General features: G+C 48.2%; 1 protein-coding gene across 1 annotated transcript in view; it reads left to right on the forward strand.

The window, feature by feature from the left end:
- Nucleotides 1–25,943, forward strand: part of WDR1 (WD repeat domain 1) — a 347,946-nt gene that overhangs the window by 277,457 nt on the left and 44,546 nt on the right. Inside the window, exon 13 of the mRNA XM_085642417.1 lies at nt 20,935–21,108. Coding sequence (XP_085498543.1) covers nt 20,935–21,108 — 174 coding nt within the window. The remainder of the gene's footprint in view (nt 1–20,934; nt 21,109–25,943) is intronic.

Raw genomic sequence — 25,943 nt, forward strand, 5'->3', positions numbered from 1 at the left:
ACATCCCACCTCCCACCCACAGGTTATCACAGGATCATCTAACACTTCTCAAACAGGAAGTCATAGCTCGTCTTCTCAAATGGGCTATAGAACCTGTCTCACTTCAAGAACAAGGTTTAGGGGTGTATTCTCCATACTCTCCTATTCCAAAAAGGGAAGGTCACTGAGACCAATCTTGGGTCTCAGACCTCTCACCACTACATCATCACTACATTACCATATGGTGACGATAAAGGATGTCATTCCACTTCTCCAAAAGGGCGACTTTATGGCAACATTGGACCTAAAGAAGACCTTTTTTCATATACCTATACACCCTGCCCACCACAAATATCTCGGATTTGTCATAGGAGGCAAACATTACCAATTAAAAGTTCTTCCATTCGGGGAGACAACAGCACCTCAAGTTTTCGTAAAGTGTTTGGCAGTGGTCGCAGCACATTGGTGAAGACAAAACATTCACATATGCCCATACCTGGACAATTGGCTTATCAAAGCCAGTTCCCACCTACAATGCCAGTAGTACACTTGGCTGACAATGGATCTACTTCACAGACTAGGGCTCACTATAAATGTCCCCAAGTCTCGCGTTCAACCACTCCAAATTCAGCCTTACTTGGGAGCAATCCTCAGCATGTAATTTGGATTTGCTTATCCCAGTCCTACTCTAGTTCAGAACTTTCAAGTAACTACCACAGATGCAACCAAACAAAACTCTATGGACTGTAATGCGTCTGCTCGGAATGATTTCCGCTTGCAGTGGCATAGTTCCTCACTCCAGGTTACACATGCATCCCCTACAGCAATGTCTTGCCCGCCAGTGGTTTCAATCACAGATTCATCTCCAAGGTCTCGTGTTGCTAGGCCGCCACACTCTGCGTTCTCTGCAATGGTGAAACACCAACAACCTGTTAAAGGAGCAGACTTTTCTAGACCCTGGTCCTTACCTCACTCGAACCACAAACGCATCAGAAACAGTTTGGGGTACTGATCTGCAACACCTTACGTGTGGGTCTTACAAGTCTGTGTGATGCAAGACATCCGTCCCTACGCATCAACTACTTGGAGCTTCAGGCAACCTTCCTGGAACTAAAAGCTTTCCTCCCTCACCTGTCCTAGTCCAGACGGACAACATTACAGTCATGTATTATGTACAAAAACCGGGTGGGACATGATCTCCTCAACTGTCACACCTGTCTCGGACCATATGGAACTGGGCTATTCAACACCACACAAAAGGGATGGACAACGATTTTGAAGACCTGTTCAGCAGGTTGCAGCAACAGACCCAAAAGGGGCCGCTCCATCCACAAGTCATTCTTCCCTACTTTCAAAAGTGGGGGTATTTTTCAAGTCTACCTTTTCGCCGCAGCAGAAAACACAAAATGCCCAAACGTAGTCTCCAGGTACCCACACCCACTATCCAAGGGGAACGCACTATGGATGAGTTGGGCAGGGATATGTGCCTACGCTTTTGCAACTCTCCCTGTCATTCCTTTTTTAGTTTGGAAACTCAGTCAAACTTCTTTTTCCACAATCCTTGTAGCTCTCACTTTGGCACGTCAGCTTTGGTTGACAGCACTACTAGATCTCTCAGTAGTTCTACATGAGAAGCTCCATAACAGACCGGGCCTTCTCGCTCAGAATCCAGGACAAATCTGGCACGCAGACTCAAACTCTCCCATTTAGCAGTTTGGCTCCTGAGGTCGTAGTTTTGCCATCTTAATTTACCACAAGAATGTATGAATATTCTCAAGCAAGCACATAGGCTCACAACTAGAGCATGCTACGCTGCAAAATGGAAACGTTTTGTTTGCTACTGCCAACCTGAAACAATTTATCCTATCAAAGCAACAGTGCATTATCATATACCTACTTAATTTGCACAAGGCTAATTTACCCTACTCTTCAATTAGGTTACACCTTGCTGCGACGGTTGCTTATCTCTAAAATAGACCGCATCTCTTTAAAGCGTTCCTGGGAGGTCTTAAGAGTCATTTCTCCTCGAGCTCCTCCAGCACCCTCTTGGAACCTTAACATTGTTCTCATCAGAATCATAGGTCTCCCATTTGAGTCTCTTCACTCAGGCCCCCTTCAGGTTCCTTCATGGAAAGTGGCATTCTTAGTTGCAATTACCTCACTCAAGCGTGTTAGTGAGCTCCAGGCTTTAACTTTAGAAGAACCATTCTTCAAAATTCAGAGTCAAGCTTGTTCTTCATACCAGTCCTAAATTCCTACCTAATGCAGTCTGTTTCAGCTCAATCAATCCATTGAGCTCCCAGTTTTCCCCCCTCACCCTAATTCCGTTGCCGAAAAAGCTCTTCATATTCTAGATGTAAAAAGAGCACTTTTTTATACTTAGAACTCAAACTTTCAGGAAAACAAAGCAACTCTTTGTACCCTTTTCTCCATCTCTTAAAGGCAACCCAATATCCAAATCTGACCTAGCCAGATGGATAGTCGAATGTATTCAAACTTGCTACATTAAATCCAAAAGACCTTTACCTGTTACTGTCAGAGCACATTCCACTTCGTAAAAAGAGAGCCACTATGGCCTTTCTAACAAATATTCCCATAGCTAACATTTGTAAGGCAGCTGCATAGTCTACCTCACACACACATTTACTAAACACTACTGTGTGGATGTTTTAGCTTGCCTGCATGCAAATGTAGGTCAGGCAGTACCACATGCCCTTTTTCAAGCTACTGCAACTCCCACTGGCTAGCCCGTCTCTTAGGAGGGACTGCTTAACAGTCTAAGCAGAGTATGTGTATCTACACCCACACATGCCATCGGACAGATTGTTACCCTGTAAGCATCTGTTTGTGGCATGTAGTGCTGTAGATTCCCATGTGCCCTCCCTGTACACCTGTGGCCGTTGTAGTTAGATTATATACTTATGTTTATACACTTAAATTTAGAATAGACATCACTGTACTTCGACATTCTTTACACTCCTTTCTCGCCTTCCTGTGGGTAAACAATCTAACAAAAGAGTTGATGGCCATGCGCGGTATTACATAGACGAGGAGTCGCACTGTCTCCATGACTCAAAAGACTTCCTTGAAGAAAACCAACTTACACAACTCCGAACCCAACACTATATGGCAGTAGTATTCAGAGCATGTGAAAAGACAGCACTACGTGCCACAAACAGATGCTTACAGGGAAAGTAACATAAACCTTGTTTTTTAATTGATTGCGTGTATACAATCCATCTCACAACAGTGAAGAAATTTGATTTAGTCACTGGTGTACATTTTTGTGGGAATTCATATGGCACCACCCCGTCTCTGTAATGAAGGGTCAATCAATCAGGGACTTTAAAGCACGCTACTCACCTGTGAGGGTCTCAAGGCGTGGGTAGGGGGGTGCAGCTCAGTCAGCCAGCCAAAAACCCAGCTCTTCCTGAAGGTGTACAGAGTAGGGGAGCATCTGATCTTGACCGGGAGCTCGTTCCAGGCCTTGGCTGCGATGTAGGAGAAGACTCTTCCACCCGCTCTGGTTCAGCAGATGCGCGGGGTTTCTGCTAGGGTGAGGTCGGTGGAGCAGAGGTCTCTTGAGTACGTGGAAGGAGACTCTTCCGTTGAGGTATTTGGGTCCGGTGTTCTGGAGGGATTTGTAGTCGTGTGCGAGTAGTTTGAAGGTTACTCTCTTCTCGACGGGGAGCCAGTCGAGATCTGGCGGGTGTTGGGTAATGTGCTCCTTTCGTGCGATGTTGAGGATGAGTCTGGCCGCAGTGTTCTGGAGGGTCTGGGGTTTGCGTAGCAGGGATTTGTTGATTCCAGCGTAGAGGGCATTTCCGTAGTCCAGTCTGCTTGTTATGAGTGCGTGGATCTTTCTGGCTTGGGGTGCGGGGACCCACTTGAAGGTCTTGAGGAGGATACGGAGGCTGTTGAAGCAGGTGGAGGCAATGGTGTTGATCGGGCTGGTCATGGTGAGGGAGGAGTAGAGTATGATGCTGAGGTTCCTGCTGAGGTTCCGGGTGTGGTCCGTGGGGGTTGGCGAAGGCGGTGATCTGCCAGGTGTTGTCCAAAGCTGAGGGGTTGGGTCCAAGGATGAGGACTTCGGTCTTCTCCGAGTTGAGCTTCAGACAACTGCTGCTCATCCAAACTGCTATGTCTTTCATTTCTTCCTGGAAGCGGAGTCTGGTGCTTTCGGGGTCCTTTTTGAGGGAGAGGATGAGCTGGGTGTTGTCTGCGTAGGATACTATGCTGAGTCCATGTTGTCTGACGATGGCGGCGGGGGGGGGGCATGTAGATGTTGGAAGAGCGTGGGACTGAGCGATGTTCCTTGGGGTACTCCGCTGTTCCTCTCTGTGGGTTCAGAGAGGAAAGTACGCGAGTCTGATCCTTTGGGTTCTGCCAGCGAGGAAGGACCGGAGCCAGTCGAGGGCGCTTCCCCCCCCCCCCCCCCCCCCCCTTCCAGACGTCCCTTTCTGCTTCCATGCACGTCATTATTCCAGCTAACCACATTTGTTTGATTGCGGAGTTAACTAAATTGCTCCCCATTCTGGCTGTGCCTCTTTTTTAAAACCCAGATTTCAGAACAGCAGTTGTATTAAGAGCAATATCACATGGGATCCATAAGAGCATGACCTGAGGGCTACTAGGCACAGGGATCTCTAAGACTCTCTAATAAATAAAATTCAGCTGTTACTATGAACTAGTATATTCAGATCAGGAGGAGGGGGCCATTCCCATATAGTATGAAAAAATTTCCCTTCTTTCCATTTTGTATAGTTTACTCCTATTATAGCTATTATAGAACAACCTGTGGAGTACTTTCAATTGGATTAATCTCAGCCGAGCTTTAATCACTACTTCCTGTGGGTGTATTTGTGTTGCCTCCAAATCTGTGTCTTTTAATTGACCCAAATCCGCTTCCCATGCTCCCCTGAATTTTAGTAAGTTGCTAGGCCTATTGTTAAAGAAAGTTTGGGTTGTAAAAGAAATGGCTTAATTCATAAACTCTTCCTTTAACACCCTACCTTCATGTGGGTTGCAGTGGGGTAAGTCTGTCCAGTCCTCCCTCTCTCTGCTCTCCAGGCATGCCGGAGCTGTAGAACTTTATATTATTGTCTGCCCGAGTGGCCTTGGTTGGCCCAATCAATTCTCTTCTAAATGGTTTCCATACAGATAGAGAAGATACATTCCATTTCCAAGCTTTATTTAGATCCTATAGACCATAAAAACAAAAACATAAAATACATACAACACTAGATTTGGGCAAAAGAAAGTTCACTGGACATTACAGGATATAGCCATTTACAGTGAGTTGGACACAATTCATAAGTTAAAAAAATATATATATATTAAAATTTTAAAAGCTGATTAAACAATGACTTCATTTGTTAGTAAGATCAAGACAATAGAAAATGGCAAAGGAACGATTAACATGTGCAGGGGGAGATGAAAAACTTGTGCCACAGAGTTAAGGAACCGAGACACAGCAAAAACAATCTGGGGTGAGTGTCGGTTCTCAAGACTCTAAAGGCCTCCCATGACTGTCTGAGCCCCAGATTCCTGCAGATTGGTAAAAGCCAGTACCTCCTGGGTACATCATATTCTGGACAAAAGAAGACAACGTGGAGTGGATGGGAGTCTTTTCTTGGCTATTGCAGGCAGGACAGCTTACAGGGGAAGCTTTTGAAAAGTTATTTGTAAATGCGTGGACCGGCAAGCAACCCAGTCTCCGTGCCATAAACGGATGTACATCATCAAGGAAGGGTTCAAATGAATACTGGTCTTTAAAATTGAGGAAGTCAGAGGTTAAGCAGGCTAGTTTTGTACTCCCTTGTATTTCGGCCAATCTGAACCGTCTAAGTTTTAACTAGTTAGAGCTGTGATATTGTCGGGGACACTTCCTCAGGGTGGGTCCATAGGTTCTGCCGGCCTAGTCTACGGCACAGATCTTTTATGTGTGTGAACCAGGGTAGTTTACCCACCCCTGGGAGCCCCATGATCGCTTTGAGTTCCAACTGGTAGGCTATAGCTCGGGGGTCGCCCATAGCCTACACCAAAAAGTCAGAGGACGCAGTCCAATCTCCTCATCTATGGGTCTTGTCCCAAGGTCCATACGTAGTGGGATGAGGTGGGTGCTTTGCAGTAGGCCCAAGAGCTGCCTCATAAACTTATTCTCGGTTTTGACCAATCTACCTACAGGGAGGTGTCCCCAAAGTTCTGCCCCGTACATTACAGCACTCCTGATTTGGACTTTGTATATCTCAGTCAATGGGCCAGGTTGTCTAGATGTGGAGTTCCTGTAAAGTTTTGCTAAGCCCCCTGCCATCTCTGCTAACCTTAGGCCTGCCTTTTCTTGCTGTGGGCCCCACCCAAAGGTTTCCGCCAATGTAACACCCAGATAATCGAAGACAGCTACCCTCTCTAGCTGGATACGATTTAGAGTAGGATTAGGGCGAGATGTTTTACTAGGATTGAATAGCATATACTTGGTTTTTAGTGTGTTGATCTCTAGGCCCCTATTCTTGCTGAATAGAGAGAAGCTGTCAAGGGTCCTTTGGATGCCCATGGGCGATTTAGATAGTAACAAGGTGTCGTCCGCAAACATCATTGCTGGCACCTTGCCACAGGTGAGCTTTGGGGCATTGGTGTTGGCTACCTCGTTTAGTTGGTCCACCAGGGCATTAATGAAAAGACAGAACAGAGTGGGGGCCAAAACACACCCCTTCCTTACACCCCTGTTCACTGGGAAATGTTTAGTCAGTTCTCCACGTTTCCCTAAACTCACCTGGGCAAAATTTCCAGTGTGCAATCTCTTGATCAAAGAGAGCAATTAGGGCGGAATGCCCAGTTACTCTAGAACTGCCCAAAGTTTGTCACGGGGCACCAAATCAAAGGCTGATTTAAGATCAATGAAGATCAAATAGAGGCTCCCTCCCTCTATAGTCACCGTCATCCAATATAATAATTGGAGCCTGAAAATTTGGTATTTGGTCGATGGTAGAAATATTTTTACAGAAGCCGGCCTGGTACGGACTCAGGATCTCGCGCTCGTCCACCCAGGACTGGAGGCGATCCAGGACAATCCTGGCAAACAGCTTCTGGGTTATGTCAATCAGACTAATTGGCCTATAGTTATATACTGGGAACATTTCTGCCCCTGACCAGGTATCCAGGATTTACATGCCATTTAAAATGGCATTAAATATTACACATAAATATGGGCCCCAGATATTGGGCTGCTCCCGAAATAGGTCTCCGGGAATCTTGTCTAGTCCAGGGGCCTTTCCAAGAGGAATCTTCCCAATTGCACTGAGCACTTCAGTCAGAGTGAATCCTCCATCGTCTACAGGGGGGGTTCCCCACAACAGTTGGCGAGATTCCCCCTGTGGGCTCTACAATCTCCTGGGTGGAATACAACAATTGGAAAGTAAGTTTCCAAGCGTCTGCTGCAATATTCGGATCAATGGGTGAGCTCTATGAGGTGCTGGCTGTTCGAACCAGGGTCCAGAACGCCCTCATATCTCTATTAGTGAGGGCCTGTTTTATTGCATCCCATCTTTCAGACTCTCACTCCATTTTGGCTATCTTTAGAGTATCGTTCTATAGGGCCCTCCTGATTTTTATCAGGGATCGGTCTTTGTTTTATGGCATCAATGAGGGCACCCTTTGCCGTTGAGCAGGATCTATAAAACCAAGTGGTTTTAGGGGTCTTCTTGCCTTTAGAGTATATCACTGGATTAAAGATGTTGGTCAACTAGTGGTCAGATCTGTGTGGATGGTCGTAAGTTGAGCGGTAGTACCATTAGAGTTAGGGGTCTGTGCGGTCTTCTCCATTACCAATAAAGGTGGAATAATTGGGGAGTACAGAGCAGTGATCTTGCCTGGTGACTGCTTCAGGGTTTCCCACCTAATTCGCCTCCTGTTGTTGTCTAAAGATAGATTGGTACCAGTGAGGTTGCTAGTGATTGGGGGACTATAAAGTTCCGGAAGCTTAAGATCGAGTACCAGAGCGTTATGGTTGCTGTCGTGTCTAGGCCAGACAGCGAAATCGACAACCCATTGCCATATACTTGCTTCCACCAAAATGTAGTCCAATAAAGATGCTTGCCCCGGTCTATTGAAAGTGGATTTTCCAGGTTGGTCTGAATTGGTACGACCGTTACATGCCCTCAATGCATGGGTTAGTGTGACTGCGTTGATCTGGAATACCAGGGGGGGTCCAAGCTCTCACCGGAGGGGATCAGCGGTTCAGGAATCAGCCAAAGGGAATCCTCGGCAGTGAGCGAAGGGTCAGTCGGGAGGGCTAGGGGCTCAAACCGACAGTTAAAATCATCACCTATCACCAACCTGGTATTCGGGGGAACTAGCTCGATGAATGTAGTAAGCATATCTATGGTCTGGGATTCCTGGGCAAAGGACACCGGACGGGAATAGATGTTAATGAATGCAATTTTGGTCCCAGCATTAAAAGTAAGGAGGGTACACAGGATATCATCCGAAGAAGTGTTCAGCTGTTCGACAGTCCAGGTGTGTGGCAACCCATGTGCCTAACCCACCCGATGGTCTGCCGTGTTTGCTAGCACATTAAAAGTTGCAAAGCCTCTCATGAGTGTCTTCACTGGCCCAGGTCTCCTGGAACATGCATACATCATGATTTTGTACAAACTGTATCCAGTCAGGATTTTGGAGTTTGTTTTTGATACCAGCAATGTTCCATGTCAACACCTTCAGCTGGAGACCCAGGTTTGAGGTGGCATCACACACGATAATGCCAGAGGGGTTCACGGTTTGTGTCATGTTTTGTGTCATGTTTGACTCGGGGTCTGGTACTCCCATTTCCACTAGGGATCTATTCCTGTCCTTAGTTGCCATTGTCAGTTCAGGAATGGGGAGGCTTGGTTGTTTAATACCTCTAGGGTAACTCCTACCGAGCCTTGGGGTCTTATGATGAGGTTTGCCTAAAGCGACTTGTGTCTCACCAGCTGTGTTTAGGGAGTGCAGCCCTGTAATTTTTAGATTAGGCTCTCTATTAGCCCCCCCCCCCCCCCCCCCCAAACTAGAATGGGGTTGTAACCAGTGTATTGGAGCTCTAGTGCAAGGGATCCATGGTGATGGATAGTTACTAGAGTAAAAAAAGGCCAAGGTGTGTAGTTTGATCTCCGTGGGCGGTGCACGAGGGCTGGGGGACTGGTCAGCCAAAATTCGGACTGTCAGAGGATTACTAAAGTTAATAACTATACAGTTTCCTTGGATTGACTTATGGTTCTTGCCAACCCACTCTCCGAACTAGTAATATCTCACCCGCCCTCTCATAGGGAAACTGTCCATGCCTGGTGAGCCAGTAAAGGCACTTGTTTCTCAATTCCAGCTGTGTTTCTGTCTGACCAGTTTTTATTTCAGGTACACCGGTTAAAACTGTAACATAAGGGAGAGAGGTTGGGGATTAATCAATTGTTGGGAGGGCCAGGGGGGCTGGGCCTGCATGCACGTTGTCTACTGGATTGGGCACTTCCCTGTCTGTCATCTGATCGGGATGGAAGCTCGCTCTCTGCATGCTAGGGCCCCTGATGCTAGGAACGCCCCTCCTTGTTTGAGCCCGGTGTACACCGGGTTCCTCGTCAGGGGAGTGAACTTTGCCTACTTGGGCAGCTCTAGTAGTCCCTATCTTGGCAGTGCTCGTAGTGGCAGGGCATGATGGAGTGGTGGAAGTACCATCTCTGGGTAGTGGAGGTTGCCATACTTTGTCCTTCTGTGTACTGCAATTTTTCTCCTCCATTAGGGTCAGCAAGATATTGGCCAGAGGGTTGCCAGGTACACACAGGGCGGGCATCTGACGGCTAGTTCTGTTCCTGAGGTGGAGCGCTAACTTTTCATTAACAATAGCTCTCATCTGTGCCTCTAATTCCACTATCCAGTTCCTCACCCATGAAGGACAGTCAGGGTTTTTGTGAGAGTTTAAGGGGGGTTCTGCCACTCATGCAAGACTGACTTGTTCACCCTCCCTGGGGCAGGTTTCTGGACTGGGCTTTTTATTTGTTCCTGTCCCATTGCATGTTTTTTGCCTTGTGGCTTTGGGCAATGTGGTGTTTTTTCTACCTTTGCAGGTTTTCGGTTTTACTGGGGAGGGATGTATGGGTGATGGCAAAATCTCGCTTGGTCCAGGTATGGATTTTGATGGACTAAGTACAGAGCCCGGACTAGATTGTACAGAGATAGGTGGCCCTAGAGATTGAGGGAAGAGGTCTGGGGTTAAGGATAGTCGCCTCTCAGTGAGCTCAATTTCAGTCAAGACTTCCCTGATAGCTCTCTGTAGCATCCTATCAATTGAAGTTTGGGGGAGTGGGGCTGGTAATAACACCGAAGGTTTTTTTTGGGTACACAACCACGCTTCTCCAAAGCAAAAGGAGAGACAACCATGCAGATAATGCAAAAAAGAAACTGGATAAACACAGACTCAAGGGTCGGGTTGGTTGACGAATTACCAATCTACAGGATTTCAGAGTTGGTCAGGAACCCAACAAAACCTTGGCCCCAAAGGACAAAAGTGCAACGTGCTTAATGTGTTTGGAAACTGTAATGGGCATATAAGCAGATTACTGTCAATAAAGTGCGTTGTATAATGTCCAGGTATTGGGTATAAAACAAGTCCAATAGGGTCCAATCAGCCCACGCCGAAATAGAAGAAGGTTATTAATATTATACCCAGTCAACTTGGATGTGAAGCATACCAGTTCCAAATATCTACACTAGGGGAAGTGTCAGCTGCAAGTGCAAGGGTTGTTAAGAGTCTCACAATACCTTTCTGCTGTCTCTTGTAAAGCACGAGGACCTGGGCCCTTAGAAGTAAGGGGGGTGGCCCTGCCCTGCCTCTTCCTGGCAATGACTGGCAAGGATGGGCTCGCCCTTGGCCCAGGCTTCGCCCGGGCGCTAACGACGCACGTCCCAAGCTGCGGGAGTGCAGCGGCGCTATTCAGGGTGCAGCAGGCGCAGGGATGACGCTCCTGGCTTGCGCCAACCAGGGGTTGCTGGGAAGTGTAGGCCGTTGCCCTCACGGCGGTCTGGGTAAGTACTGAGCCGTTCTCCTCACGGTGTTAGAATGAGCAGCCAAGCCATTCCCCTCAAGGCAAATGAAAAGTTCCTGAAAGCGCGTCCCGTGCTGCGGGAGTGCAGCGGCGCTTTTCAGGGTGCAGCAGGTGCAGGGATGACGCTCCTGCCTCCAGCCAACCAGTGTTTGCTGGGAAGTATAGGCCGTTGCCCTCACGGCGGTCCGGGTGAGTACTGAACCGTTCCCCTCACGGCGTTAGAATGAGCAGCCAAGCCGTTCCCCTCACGGCGGATGAAAAGTTCCTGCAGATACGATAGTGGTTCTATGTAGACCTGTTCCAGTCTTGCAGTTGCGTCTTTGTTCGAGGTGAACACCCACAATAATTAGCAAACAAACTGCTGGATGGATGTTTTGGATGAGCGTCCCATGAACTGGGGGGAGGGTGGCTCATCTAGAAAGCCCACCACTATTCCCGATAGTAGCCTTTCAGGGTCTAACAGCAAGCTAGTACTGCTGCCGCCTACCGACACAATTCTGCCCTCCTGCTGCTGAGCCATGCTCGAGCAGGGAAAAGTAGAACAATAGGTTTCCGGTCTCAGGGAGGTGTGACAACCTCCCAGACAGGACTTAGTATATTTGACTGTGGTGGGGATGCTTGCCAGCGCCAACCAGACTGCTTGGAAGGGCCCAGTTGGTGCCCTGCTTGCATACTCCAGTTGGAACTAGTTCAGAGAGCCATTGACTCCTGCTCTGGTTCGAAACTGGACAAAGGACCTCCCCTCTGTCCAGCTCCTCCTCTGGAAGGGACCCCTGAATCGTCCCAATCCTTTTCCTAGGGTGCTTAAGGGCTTGCCTGTGGGTGGCTCTTCAGATTCGTCGTTGGACAATACCCAGATCAGAAACCAATTCATCTTCAACATTCTGGGCACATTGGACTTCTTTCTGGGAACCCAGACTGCATCTGGAAGACTCCTGATCTCGTCGTCCTGCCAGTCTTCTGTATCGTCGGTGCCTGTGCTCCAACCAGTTTCTTCACCAGGCCTGTGGGCTTCAGAGACCCCTGAAGGAATCTCCCTTGGAGTGAAGGAGTCACGCCCGTGCATCTGCAGGCACCGCAACTAAGCAGACATGGCTGCTACTCCTGATTTCCTACGGACTCCGAAAGGCTCAGCAACACAATGGGTGGTACTTCAAATCCCTCGAGGCCAGCACTGTCTTCTCAGCAAGCTTGAAATCCGTATCCCTCGTCTGAACTGCTGGTGCAGTAACACTGTGCACTGCGTCGACTTGCCGTTGATAAGGCCTCTTGACTCTCCTCCAGAGATCTTCGAGATCCAAGAAGCTCCATCCTATAGCATCTCCTGCTATCAAGATCTTCTTCCTCACCACATCCTCTGCACGGTGGTCCTGCCTGATTGGTGAGCTGTTTAAGGTCCTTTTGCGACTCCTGCGCTTTCGGCTTGTGGGTCCTCTCGGGGGTCATCTTTGGTTCCAGTAGGCTCCCCTGCTTTCTCAGGGCCTGCTCTGACTCTCCTGTGCTTGGTTAGTCCCTGGGATCTTGCTGTTCCAGATACTGCACCGTCATCTTTTTCCTCATCTGTTGCTGCTGCCAAGGCTTGTTGGTGCTTCCGCCGGAATCACACACCTCGACTTCCGATGTGGGACAGCTCATGGACTGTTCCTGGTCCTCACAGCTGCAGTGAGAAGGTCACCATCAACTCTCCTGCAGTTTCTTTCACTGGTGATCATTGGTCTTCCATGCCTCCTGGTCACTCCTGAGTGGCATAGACTCTGTCCACTCTGCTTGCAGGTACTCCTCTTAAAAAAAATCCACCCTTTGATTCCACCGGATTCTTTCACCTTCGCCAGCGGCCTCTTCACTGAAATCCTCCGTTGTGGTCTACGCCTTTTTCCCACGTCACTTCGCACCTATGCACCTGGCTACCGTGGTGTAGGTATTCTGGTTCCTAGGGTATCCATGGGTAGGGAGACTCTCAAAGCTTACATCTTCCACTGGGTTTCTTCAGGGTTCTCTGAGAAGGGTCCTTCTTGAAAACTGCAACCGCGACTTCCCCGTTGACTTGTATTGAGCACGCATTCGTGTTTCCACTCTGCTCATGGCCTCTGTAGGGTTCCTGGGTACTTACCTTGGGTGGTTCCTTAGGTCCCTAGCTCTTCTAAGTCTTCTAGGTCCACTCTCGACTCTGGTCGCGGTTCGCATTCCACTTTATTAGTATATGGTTTGGTTTCCTCCTGGAGACTGTGTATTTGTGCTACTTACCTGTTCTACTATTGAAGTATTGATTATATCTCCGGGTAGGAGATATTTCAATGTGTTAGGGAGTGTTTGTAATAAATACATATTTTTATACCTACACTGTGTGCTTTTTTTACTTGACTTACACTACATGATTAGCACTGGTAAAACAAGCTGCTTTTTACTCCTTCTGCACTAAGCCAGAAGGCTGCTGTCCACAGCTACCACTCGGAGAGCTTTCTATGGTTGTCTGAGACCACTAAAATCACCATAAGTGTTGTCTGGATTAGTGCAGTGTGCACCATATACTAAGCCAGCCTCCTACAGCCACCCTCCCCAGAAATGATAGCAAAATCTTCCCTTAACGTTCAACATCTTATTGAAGCTCTCCGAGGACGCACCCCCTCCTGCCCCCATATTTTTTCATAAGAAATCAGATTGGTGTGATCTCGATGCCCAGATATCTGAAACTCACTCTTGTCACAGTAAGACTGTGTGGACCTGTCCTGACATTTGACCAGTCTCCCATCTCCTATAAAATAGACTTGTTTCACTTTATTTTATAGCCCGGGTATCCTTCTAAGTTCCAAGCCAGAGACTGCATGGGCTTAGAAAGAGTAGAGTAGGACATCTGAGTATAGTGCAATCTTCTTCTGTTCTCCTGCAACCTCAGGGAATACCACTGTTCGAGGCATGTGAGCTGCTGAATTCATATCTGTGCATAGATCGCCGCCTAGTGTTGGGTCCGGATGATTGCACATTGTTGTCCTGGAAGAGTCTTCAAAGTATCACGAGATAGGTGGCTCCTCCCCTGGACTACAGTGCGCATGGGCATCCTCTCCATCCTTAGATTGTTTTTTTCCGTCATTGGGTTCGGATGTGCTTATCTTAGCTCAAGTTCGGAATCTTTAGTTTAAGGCCAAAAGGCCTTTAGATCTCGTCGGTATTGTTCGCGTTCGGTATCGACCAGTTTATTTTGTGTTTTAGTACCTTCTTCACGCTTTTCGGATCCGCTTCGGTCCGAACATCGATCACCGCTCGACGATGGAATCGAGGACTCCTTTCAAGAGATGTCCTTTATGCCATGCGAAATACCCACACGTCGATGTCCATCCGGTGTGCAACAAATGTCTCTCACCGGATCATGATGAGTCGAAATGTATGGCCTGCGCCCGGTTCCGCTCGAAGAAGACTCTGCGGAATCGGCGGGCAGCGAGATTGGAGGCACAGCAATCGGCGCCTGCCCCGGTCAACATCTTCAGCACCAAGGATGAGGAAGCCGAGAACGTAGAAGACATAGACTCCAGCCACGCTTCCGAACATGAATCCCGATCGGAAGACGTTGATGAGGTGATCTTCGAGGACGAAGACGTCGACGAGGTAGGAGACTACAATGAGGCCCTTGGGGCAGAGGAAGATAGCTCCAGCGAAGAGCTAGGCCAACCCGTCGATACGGAGGCCGAGAGACAAAGTCGTCATAAGGCTCAGGTCGAGGGATCGCCTGCGGGCCTTACCCAAGATCAGTCACACAGTTCTTCGGCCCCGCCTCAAGGCCCGGCCTCGAACATTTCACAGGAGCCATTAATATCGAAGACGACTGGATTTCCTTCAGTGAAACAGAAACCGTCCGTCGCACTGGTTACATCGAAACCGAAAGTGAAACAGGTTGCGATCGGATCGAAGGCCTCGAAGCCCTCCACTCCTTCGCCGCCGGCACAGGTCATCGGCACCGAACACACCAAAAGAGATTTCGGTGCCGAGCTCACCACGACGGGTTCCGGCACCGAGCCAAAGAAGAAGGCCCTCGGTCCCCACAAGGCGCCTCGGCCTATGGCACCGAAGATTACGGCCCAACCCACCAAGGTCAAGGTGGTTGATCCGCCTGCGTCGACATCAAAGGGTGCGGCGCCTGCCAAATCATCGGCTCCGAGGAGCGTCGATACCCACCTTCGGATCGACGACCCAAAGACTGGGAATAAGTCTGATACCGCTTCGACGCCTTCCTCCAAGGTGCCCATCGGTTCCAAAGCGCCATCTGCGTTCACCTTGCAACAGGTCTCAGCGTCGTTGCAACGCATCAGGGACCGGGCAACCCTACAACCTACGTCTGGTCCTGAAACGCATAAGGCCGCAAAAGCACACTCGGCGCACGTCACATTTGGATTGCCGCCGCCCAAGGCACCGAAAATGTTCGAAATTCGGACACGTGTCCACCAAACACAGACACTATCCACTGGACAAATCGATATCGAGCCTTCGCAGGCACACTTTATCGACGCCGACACTGGTAGGCTGATGCTCCGCAAGCGGAAAATCACACCAGAGAAGGGTTTGGACTCATACAAGATTCCTTTGAAACAAAAACTGCCGGCAGGTTCCGCACCAGTGCTTCATGAAACCTTTCAACCCTTCCTTCAGGACCCACCGTCTTTTTCTCCTACGCATTCAGAGGCAGACACCGGAGAGGACTATATAGGGGATGATACCACCTACCCGGTGGATATCGATCCTGATGATCACATGCAAGACCCAGATCAGGCATGGGATGACCCCACCGACCAGGGTAACGCACCAGATACTCCTAACACGCAGCTTTATAATATAAAGACATCTCCCACAGAGGACACTGCTGCCTTTAATGCCCTCATAGAACGGGCTGCTGCCAATCATGGAGTGGAACTCCATTCTGACACTGTAGAGGAAGATTTCTTAGTGGACACATTCGCCTCCTCTGAGAAAACCGTCAAAACTCTGCCAATGTTTCAGGGAGTTCTAAAACCTGCAAAAGACATTTTTAAAGAAACAACCAGGGCACGGGTGTTGAACCCCAGAATCGAAAAAAAATACAAGCCTGCACCCGGAGACCCTATGTACATTAAGGGTCAGTTACCATTAGACTCCATGGTTGTTGCTAATGCTCGCAAACTAGCACATTCACAAACAACGGGTGATGCTCCTCCCCCCGACAAGGAGTCCAAAGTGCTGGAGACATCAGGCAAAAGGATAGCAGCGCAAGCGGCAAACATCTGGCGCATTGCCAGCACCCAGGCACTCCTGGCCCGTTATGATGGGTCACACTATGACACACTAGAATCACTGCTACAACACTTGCCAGATGAATACAAAGAGGCAGCAGAGCTCCTTATCAGAGAGGGATAACTCCTTACAAATGCGTCCATCAAATGCGCACTGGATGCAGCCGACACTGCAGCAAGGGCGATCAACACAAGCGTAATGTTGAGGAGGCACGTATGGTTAAGAATCTCAGGCTTCAAACCTGAAATTCAGAACAATATCTTAAATCAACCGGTCAACCCAGACTTTTTATTTGGCCCCGAGGTTGACACTACCCTCGAAAAAATTAAAAAAAGACACAAACTGCAAAATCAATGGGGGCTCTGCAGTCGCAGCAGTTTCGGAGTGGCTCCTTTCGTCGCACCGGGAATAGAGGACCAGCTAGAGGTCAGGGGTCCCAGCAGCAGTACAATAAAGGGGGTACGCAAAGTACCTATGATAAAAACAATAGAGGTGGATATCGTGGATCCAGCACCAAAGGCAGAGGACGTGGGTACGGCAACACCAGGTCCTCCCCCAAAAACAAACAGTGACGCCTTCTCCCTGCCCCTGACCACATAACACCTGTCGGGGGGAAACTCCAACAGTTCCTGTCAGTCTGGAAGTCCATCACCACAGACAGGTGGGTCAGGGAAATTATCCAGTACGGTTACTGTCTAGAATTAACGTCCACTCCACCCAACATACCGCCAAAGCACCGTCCTATGTCCGTAGAGCACTTGGCATTATTGCAGCAGGAAGTACTAAGTATGCTGCAAAAAGGTGCAATAGAAGTCGTGCCCGTAAACCAACAAGGGACAGGGGTGTACTCTCTGTACTTCTTAATCCCAAAAAAGGACAGATCTCTCAGACCTATACTAGACCTGAGACCCCTCAACCACTACATTCTGTCAGAGCATTTGCATATGCTCACCCTACAGCAGGTTCTACCGTTACTCAGTCAGGGAGACTTCCTAGCCACACTGGATTTGAAAGATGCGAATTTCCACATACCCATACACCCATCGCACCGAAAATATCTCGGGTTCACTATTCAGGATCACCATTATCAGTTCAAAGTTCTCCCCTTCGGAGTAACAACGGCACCCAGTGTCTTTACCAAGTGCCAAGCGACAGTGGCTGCACATCTACGGAGACAGCACATTCACGTAGACAGCACATTCACGTCTTCCCTTACCTGGACGACTGGCTTGTTCAGGCAAAGTCAGCCCAGCAATGTGCCAGCCACATGTCCCTCACCATTCGCCTTCTTCACAGTCTAGGATTCTCACTAAATTACCCAAAATCACATCTTCAACCCGCACACGTACGCCAGTACCTGGGCGCGACCATAAACACTCTGACAGCCACAGCTCAGCCAAATTTAGTGAGGATCAACAGCATGCAACTGCTGATCACAAAGTTCAAACCTCAACACTCCCTTCCAGCGCGAGTGTTCATGCAGTTGATAGGCATGATGGCCTCCTGCATTTTCATAGTCCCGCACGCAAGACTACATATGCGCCCGCTTCAGGAGTGCTTGGCACGTCAATGGAATCAGGCTCAAGGACAATTAACAGACCTAGTGTTGGTGAGCGGTCGGGCATACAACTCTCTGCATTGGTGGAATCCACAAAACCTTTGCAAGGGCCGACCGTTCCAAGAGCCTGTTCCGCAAATAATACGGACGGCGGACGCCTCTCTCCAGGGATGGGGAGCTCATGTACTCAATTACACAGTGCAGGGACTATGGACGACACAGCAAAAGAAGATGCACATCAACCTTCTGGAACTGATGGCAATCTTCCAAGCCATGAAGGCATTCAAAGTACACTTATGCAACAAAGTCGTGTTGATCCGGACGGACAACATGACTGCCATGTACTACATACAGAAGCAGGGAGGAACACACTCTCCACAGTTGTCTCATCTGGCTCAGAGCATGCGGAAGTGGGCCATTCAAAGGAACATGTTCCTCATGGCGTAACACCTCCCAGGCAAAGACAACCAGATGGCGGATCTGCTCAGCAGACACAGCCACCAAATGCACGAGTGGGAGCTACATCCATCAGTACTCAAACCGTACTTCCAACAGTGGGGTCATCCAGAGATAGACCTATTCGCCACAAGGGAAAACGCGAAATGCCAAAACTTTGCCGCCAGGTTCCCGCATCCACAGTCGCAGGGCAATGCGATATGGATGAACTGGTCAGGCAGATTTGCGTACGCTTTTCCCCCAGCGCCATTAATACCGCTAGTGGCACGCAAACTGCGACAACACTCACTAACACTCATCCTAGTTGCTCCAACATGGGCACGCCAACCATGGTACACCACCTTTCTAGAACTTTCCGTGGTGCCGCATCAAAGGCTGCGGATCACACCCACACTTTTAACGCAGAACCATGGCGAAATTCAGCACCCAGATCTACAACAGCTGAACCAGGCAATCTGGCTCCTGAAGTCTTAGAGTTTGGCTACCTAAACCTGCCACCTGAATGTATGGATATCATCAAGGAGGCCAGAAGACCCACAACCAGAGCTTGCTATGCGGCTAAATGGAAAAGGTTTGTCATTTACTGCAACAACAATGACGTTAACCCGCTGGATGCACCCATTCAAAACCTCATCTGTTACCTCTTACACTTATACCAATGCAATCTGGCATACAGCTCCATACGTATACATTTAACCGCGATAGCAGCCTATCTTCAAAACAGGCAGCACCTCTCTTTATTCAGAGTGCCTGCCATCAAAGCCTTCTTAGAGGGACTCAAACGAGTGATTCCCCCAAGACACCCACCGGCACCAGTGTGGAACCTCAATGTGGTCCTCACCAGATTAATGGGTCCACCTTTTGAACCTCTCCATTCATGTGAGATTCAATTCCTCACCTGGAAAGTAGCTTTCTTAGTGGCAATCACTTCGTTAAGAAGAGTTAGTGAACTCCAGGCACTAACCATTCAAGAGCCATTCATACAGGTTCACGCAAACAGAGTTGTACTACGTACCAACCCCAAATTCATGCCTAAAGTGATATCGCAGTTCCACATGAATCGAACTATTATACTGCCTGTTTTCTTTCCAAATCCGCAAAATGTCGCAGAGAGAATGCTCCATACACTAGATATAAAGAGGGCCCTCATGTACTATATAGACAGAACAAAGGATTTTAGGAAAACAAAACAACTTTTCGTTGCCTTTTCTCCACAACACAAGGGCAACGCCATTTCCAAAGCAGGGATAGCCAGATGGATTGTTAAATGTATTTAAATTTGCTATCAAAAAGCTAAACGCACATTAACGATTCCCCCACGAGCCCACTCAACACGAAAGTTAGGGGCGTCCATGGCTTTCCTAGGAAACATTCCTTTACAGGAAATATGTAGAGCAGCCACATGGTCCACTATACATACATTTACCAAACACTACTGTGTAGATGTACACTCAAAACAGCAGGCAGCTGTAGGACAGGCTGTTCTCAAAACTTTTTCAGACTGCTGCAGCTGGCACAGGCAGCCGCCGCTAATGGAGGGACTGCTATATAATCTATGCACAGATATGAATTCAGCAGCCCACATGCCTCGAACTGAATATGCTACTTACCAGTATGCATCTGTTCTTGGCATGTAGGGCTGCTGACATTCATATCGCCCACCCTCCTCCCCTGCGCCTGTAGCGGCTGCAGCACTCAGAATTACTGTATAGCATGGTCATCACTTACTGTATCTACTCCATCACTGCCACAATGGCGAAAAACAATCTGAGGATGGAGAGGATGCCCATGCGCACTGTAGTCCAGGGGAGGAGCCACCTATCTTGTGATACTTCGAAGACTCTTCCAGGACAACAATGTGCAATCATCCGGACCCAACACTAGGCGGCGATCTATGCACAGATATGAATGTCAGCAGCCCTACATGCCAAGAACAGATGCATACTGGTAAGTAGCATATTCAATATCTGCCAATACTTCTATGCAAAGGGAAAATATCAGCAGGGACAGTGGGCGTCCCTGACATGTGCCCTGTGCTACCCTTACCTCCAGCATGTGCTTTCCATATATCAAGATTACCCAGCTGTGATACTTTGAGAAAGTAGGTCCAGTTGAAAGAATTGAACGCCAATTCTGCATATAACACTTGTACTTGTTTTGTCTATCTATTGTTGCAGATTTTTAAGTTTTTCTTCATGCATCGTGGTTAGAGTCTGAGCATATTAATCATGTTTCGATTTGCTTAATATCCTTTGAATACATAGTCTGTATTTTTTTTCATCACTGTTTTCAATTATAGCTACCAATGGCGGTGAGCTTAACTTGCTAGCTTACCTCAGTTAAGTGCAATCTAGGCACTTTGATTACAGTCAAAGCGCACAACAAAATTATGAACTCTCCTTTCCATCGAATACTTCTGTATTCGTTCAATGACAGAAAACTATTTCTTCGGATTTGTTTTTGATAACTATATCATACTCATGTTAGTCATCCACATTTTCATGCATGTAGATATTTAACTGCCTTTCTGTTCACCTATCAATACTAAATATTTTATTAATTTTGCAAACTTTTATTATTTAACATTTTATTAATTGCACCAATTTTAACTCGTAGGATAACAAGGTACACTTGTTCTCTATACAAGGAAATTCATTAAAGGATGATGGGAAGACCTTAGAAGCTAAAGGACCAGTTACCAACCTTTCTTACTCTCCTAATGGTGCCTACCTTGCTGTTTCTGATGCAAACAAGGCTATTACAGTTTTCGCTGTGGCTGATGGATATGGGGTAAGATTGAACTTATTTTTTATGTGCAAGTGTGACCGTATGATTCCCTAAACATTTTCAATTAACATCTGAATGATCGAGGTGCAGGAAGTGATTGTTGAAGACTTTGCGCCCAATTACATATGACCCGGTTTTCGGCACCTAGATTTGCCAGGTGTATGAATGCCAGGCTCTATTTTAATGGCTAGAAAAACCTGCCCATAATATCATGAGTATTGTGCTGAAAGAGACTGACCTTTCCCTACTGCACAAGAGGAGCATGGGATGTTTTCCTGCCAGCCCACAGTCTCCAAGAGTCCTTCCTCCACTCCTATTTACACCTGTGAAGAGCAGTTGATAAATGGGAGTGTTAACCTGCACATAACTGCGAATTCTATTCAGAATGTGAACCAGAAAAAACAGGTTGGCATAGTCATTACTCTTTGTTTCAGGACTAACTCTGGATACCCTGGTTTAGGCACGGGTATGCCGGCCCGGACACTGCAGATGCTATTGTGTGATTTGCACTCTTTAACACAACTAATAACTGGCATACAGTTTGCCATGTGTGTGGTCACCCAGGATTTGGGTTGGGAGAGATGTATAAAACAGTAGAAATACCTGGACCTGGCCCTCTGTAGGGCATTATCTGCTTTGACCTGACTATGGCCTAGTAACACTCACAACAGGATGCTGCTTTTGTAGGACAAATAAGGTCATCTCTCAGATGTGAAAGGGAAATCCAATTTCAGCAGTGATCTCAAATGCTGGTCCACAATGGCCAGATTTTATGCAGATTATAAGGATATCAACATGATCTAAATTTACATATACTCCATCTGAATGAGAATCCATGGCTGTGCTCCAAATCTAGCATGCTTGATATCCATGGGCTAGATACAATGTTTTGAATTATATGGCTGCAGTTCAAATAATCATGTTGGTGCTTTTTTGCTGTTCCATAGATGCATTCATAAATGCATTTGGTTGTTTATAGTCTTGTTAGAAATGGGGGTCTCTAGTTGGCAAGGGCTTGCACCTTTGTCCAAATAGGGACTCTTTTTCCTAGTCAGGATAAGGGAGTTACACTCCTAAAATAATCCCTGCTCACCCCCTTGGTAGCTTGGCACGAGCAGTCAGGCTTATCTTAGAGGCAGTGTGTAAAGCATTTGCACATAACCAACAGTTAATACAGTGTAAGCACTACAAAAGGACACCACACCAATTTAGAAAGATATCCAATATCTGTATATATTTAAGACCAGACCAAAACGATAAAAATCCACAATACAGTATTTAAAAATCTTCAGTTATCCAAATAACCTTGTAAATCAGTTCCTTGATGTCGATAGCTCCGTCCGGGGCGTCGTGAGCAAACCAATCCAAACAGGTCTGGCTGACCGCAGTATCGCGGGCCAGCTATGGCGTCGGGAAGACCCGCAAACAGTACCTTTCAGAAATGCAGGGCGTTAATGACCTCTTGTTGAGCTTCCAAACACACGGCGTCTGCAGGCGTCGGTTCTGGAGGTCGGTGCAGGAGTCGTCGGGGCCCTCTTAGTCACACATGTTGCAGATCGAACTCCTCTTTGTTGAAGTAAGGAGCGCTGGCGTCTGCAGGCGTCGGGTGCGAAGTGCGGTGCCCTCAGTGCGAGCAGCGGCTCGTGGCGGCATCAGATGGCGTCGTTGGTGAGACCAGAGTCGTGGTGTGAGATGAAGGCGGTGCTCGTCTGGGTGCTGGCAGGTCACGGTGCAAGCAGTGTCGTCGTCGTGGCTGGAGCACTGTCGTTGGCTGACGAACTGGAGTCGATGGCACCAGCGTCGGTAGGCCAAGGCTGCGGTGTGGGATGAGGGCGGTGCGTCGTGTAACTTTGAGCGGTGCCCTCGAGCCACGCAGCGGCGTCTATTCCGGCGGTGCGGAGTGCGGTGCCCACAGGTCGCGGTGCGAGCAGCGGCTCGGTGGCGGCGTAAGCAGATGTCGTCGGTAAGACCAGGGTCGCGTTGCGGTGGTGCCTTCAGGACACTGAGTCGGCAGTGGCATCGTAGACATCGTCGAGCTTGAAGTCTTTGCTGTTCCTGAGACTTCTTGAACATGGGGCAAGCTCTACCTCAAGCCCATGGAGAAACTCTCAAAAGTATATTGCAGAAAGTTCAGTCCAGTCTTTTCACTGCCCAAGACAGAAGCAGCCACTACAGGCCAACACAGCAAAGTGGTAGTTCCTCCTCACAGCTTCTCCAGCTCTTCATCTTCTTGGCAATCTTTTTGATCCAAAAGAGTTCTGAAATCTTGGGGTCTGGGCCCCAATATTTATACTAGCAAATCCTTTGTCCTTTGAAGGCAGAGGGTCCTGTACCTAGTTCAAACCAGTTCTGGGTGCATTCTGCCAGTGTGCAGACTCGTCACAGGAGGTGGAGCCAGCATTGTGGAAGGCAGGCATAGTCTTTTTCAGACCCAAGTGCTACTCCTCCCACCCATCTACATGTAGATAGGTCTATTCAGCCCTGTGCTGACTCACCCTGTCTCATGGAGTCTCCCCCAGCCCCTGTCACTCACAAACCAGACAGACAATACACAAGCTAGCAGAGGCAGGCTGGATGGTTAGGTAAGAAAATACCTACTTTCTAAAAGTGGTATTTTCAAACACAGAATGTTAAAACAATCTTCACTAAAAGATGTATTTTATCATTCTGAGTTCAGGCATACTAAACTCGAATTTCTACCATGTTACCTTGGTCAGTTAGGATTATAGGATGTTATAATCAAACTGCCCATTCTGGCCTATGGGGAACAGGTAGCCTTGCAATGATAAAACGAAGTAAGCTGTAATTCACTATCAGGACATGCCACACACACCAGGGCATGTCCTACCTTTCATATACAATGCACCCTGTCCACAGGGCTTACCTTGGGCCTGCCTTAGGGGTGACTAGCATGTAGAAAAGGGAAGGTTTAGGGGACTGGCAAGTGGGTGCACTTGCCAAGTCGACATGGCAGCCCCAGGCTGCACACAGGCTCTGCAATGGCAGGCCAGAGTTACACTTTACGTGCTGTTTGCGTGGGTGGCACAATCCAGTGCTGCAGCCCACCAACAGCATTTGATTTATGGGCCCTGGCACTCGCAGTGCACTTTACTAGGGACTGACACAAACCAAATAGGCCAATCGTGGAAACACCAATCCATAACACATTTTACCACAGGAGCACTTGCACTTTACCACTGATCAGCAGTGAGAAAAGTGCGCAGAATCATTACACCAGCAAAAACAGTTTCAAAACCGGGAGGTCAGAAAGCAAAAACTCTGGGGAAACACGCCAAAAGATGCCAAGTCTAACAAGTCTCCTCTGTCTCTATTAAGTCAAAGAACATCATGTCTACTCATTTTATCAAGCAGGGTTTCATCTGTGCAGCTTAGAAATGCATTTTTAGTTGCAGAACACTTAATGTAGATGCATGCTTTTTTATTCTAATTAATATACTTCTGTTAGAGGATTTGTGTCCTGCTCAAAGTAGGTTAATGAAGGCTTTGGAATATAGGAACCTACTAAAGAGGAACTAGTCTAACTTCTGCTTGATCTATACATGGGTAGGGGTACACCGTTTAGATACCTTCATCCCGAAGGCGATAATGCGTGCCGCACCCCATTCAGAGAAAAGGAGAACAGACAGATATCTCCCACTCTCGGGGTGTTGAGTCATAAGACCCTGGCAGAGAAACTGTTATCTGCAAGGGAGGGGGGAAACAGAGACACAGTTGATGGTATTTTACAATATAAAATGAGTACTATGTTCTATCAGCACACAAATCTTGTGTATCAGTGTGAGAAAGTGCCCTCTTTCTGCATGGTTGCATGGTTACCCTCATGTTTTACTGAACTGCTGAAATGCACACAGAGGGCATCTGCCCCCTGAAAACTAACCTACCACTAGTGTCCAGGCTGAGTGGCTGCTTTCAGCTGCCACCACAAGACATGTTTCTGGACCCCTGGGTCTAGAACCTGCTGCTGTCTGGGGCCTGAAACAATGCACATCCTGGGACGAAGTGCCAAGCCTCGTCTCCCAGGATGGGCAGAGTTCACGAAGGGGAAGCTTCAAAGGTTTGCCACCTTTGTGAGCTTCCCCAGGCCACTTGTTACTTTGAGCAACTGGTACCCACTGGTTTTTACCCCCACTTTGGGCGGGAGAACTGGCTGGAAAAACAAGTGAGGAAGAGAGGTGTGCCCACCTCTGCCAACTCCACCCCTCGGATGGGGTAGGCGTGGTGAAGCACCTCTCAGTCCCCGCCATCTTGCATATGGGGGCGGCTCGGCCAACCAGGGACAGGCTCATGCCCTCCTCCCACTGGAGGGTGGCATAAGAGGGGGGTGTACCCTCCAGGGAAGGGACCCATTGGTCCCTACCTTTTACCTACCTGTAATGCCCCTAAATCTAGTTTTTAGGGGCACCCCTGAACCTTGCTTCCTCAAACAAATTGCAACAGAAAAGGACCGAACAGCCGTACCGACGCTAACCAGGCGAAGACGCCGACTGACTTGATCCCAGCCCTACCGGCCTGTCCCCATCTCGAACCTGCTCCTGCGCAATCCCGGTGTGTCCTGCAGCCAGCCACCTCGAAAACCCCGGAGGACCTGCCTGACTTCAATTACAAAGACTTTGTCTCCCGTGAACACCAGATTTGTTCATCTGCAACCTCTGGCGGCTGGACACCGCAAATCCGCACCACACTGCACCCGCTGTCCACGGCCCGAGCTGGCAAACCCCACAAAGAGGTCTCCCTGGCGATCCTGACTCGAGATCCGGCGACCCCTGACCTGCCTCAGGCCTCCAACTGACTCCTGCAGTATATCTGAAAGGTCCCCC

The sequence above is a fragment of the Triturus cristatus genome, chromosome 2_2 (assembly GCF_964204655.1).
Source record: "Triturus cristatus chromosome 2_2, aTriCri1.1, whole genome shotgun sequence".
NCBI classification, from domain to species: Eukaryota; Metazoa; Chordata; class Amphibia; order Caudata; family Salamandridae; genus Triturus; species Triturus cristatus.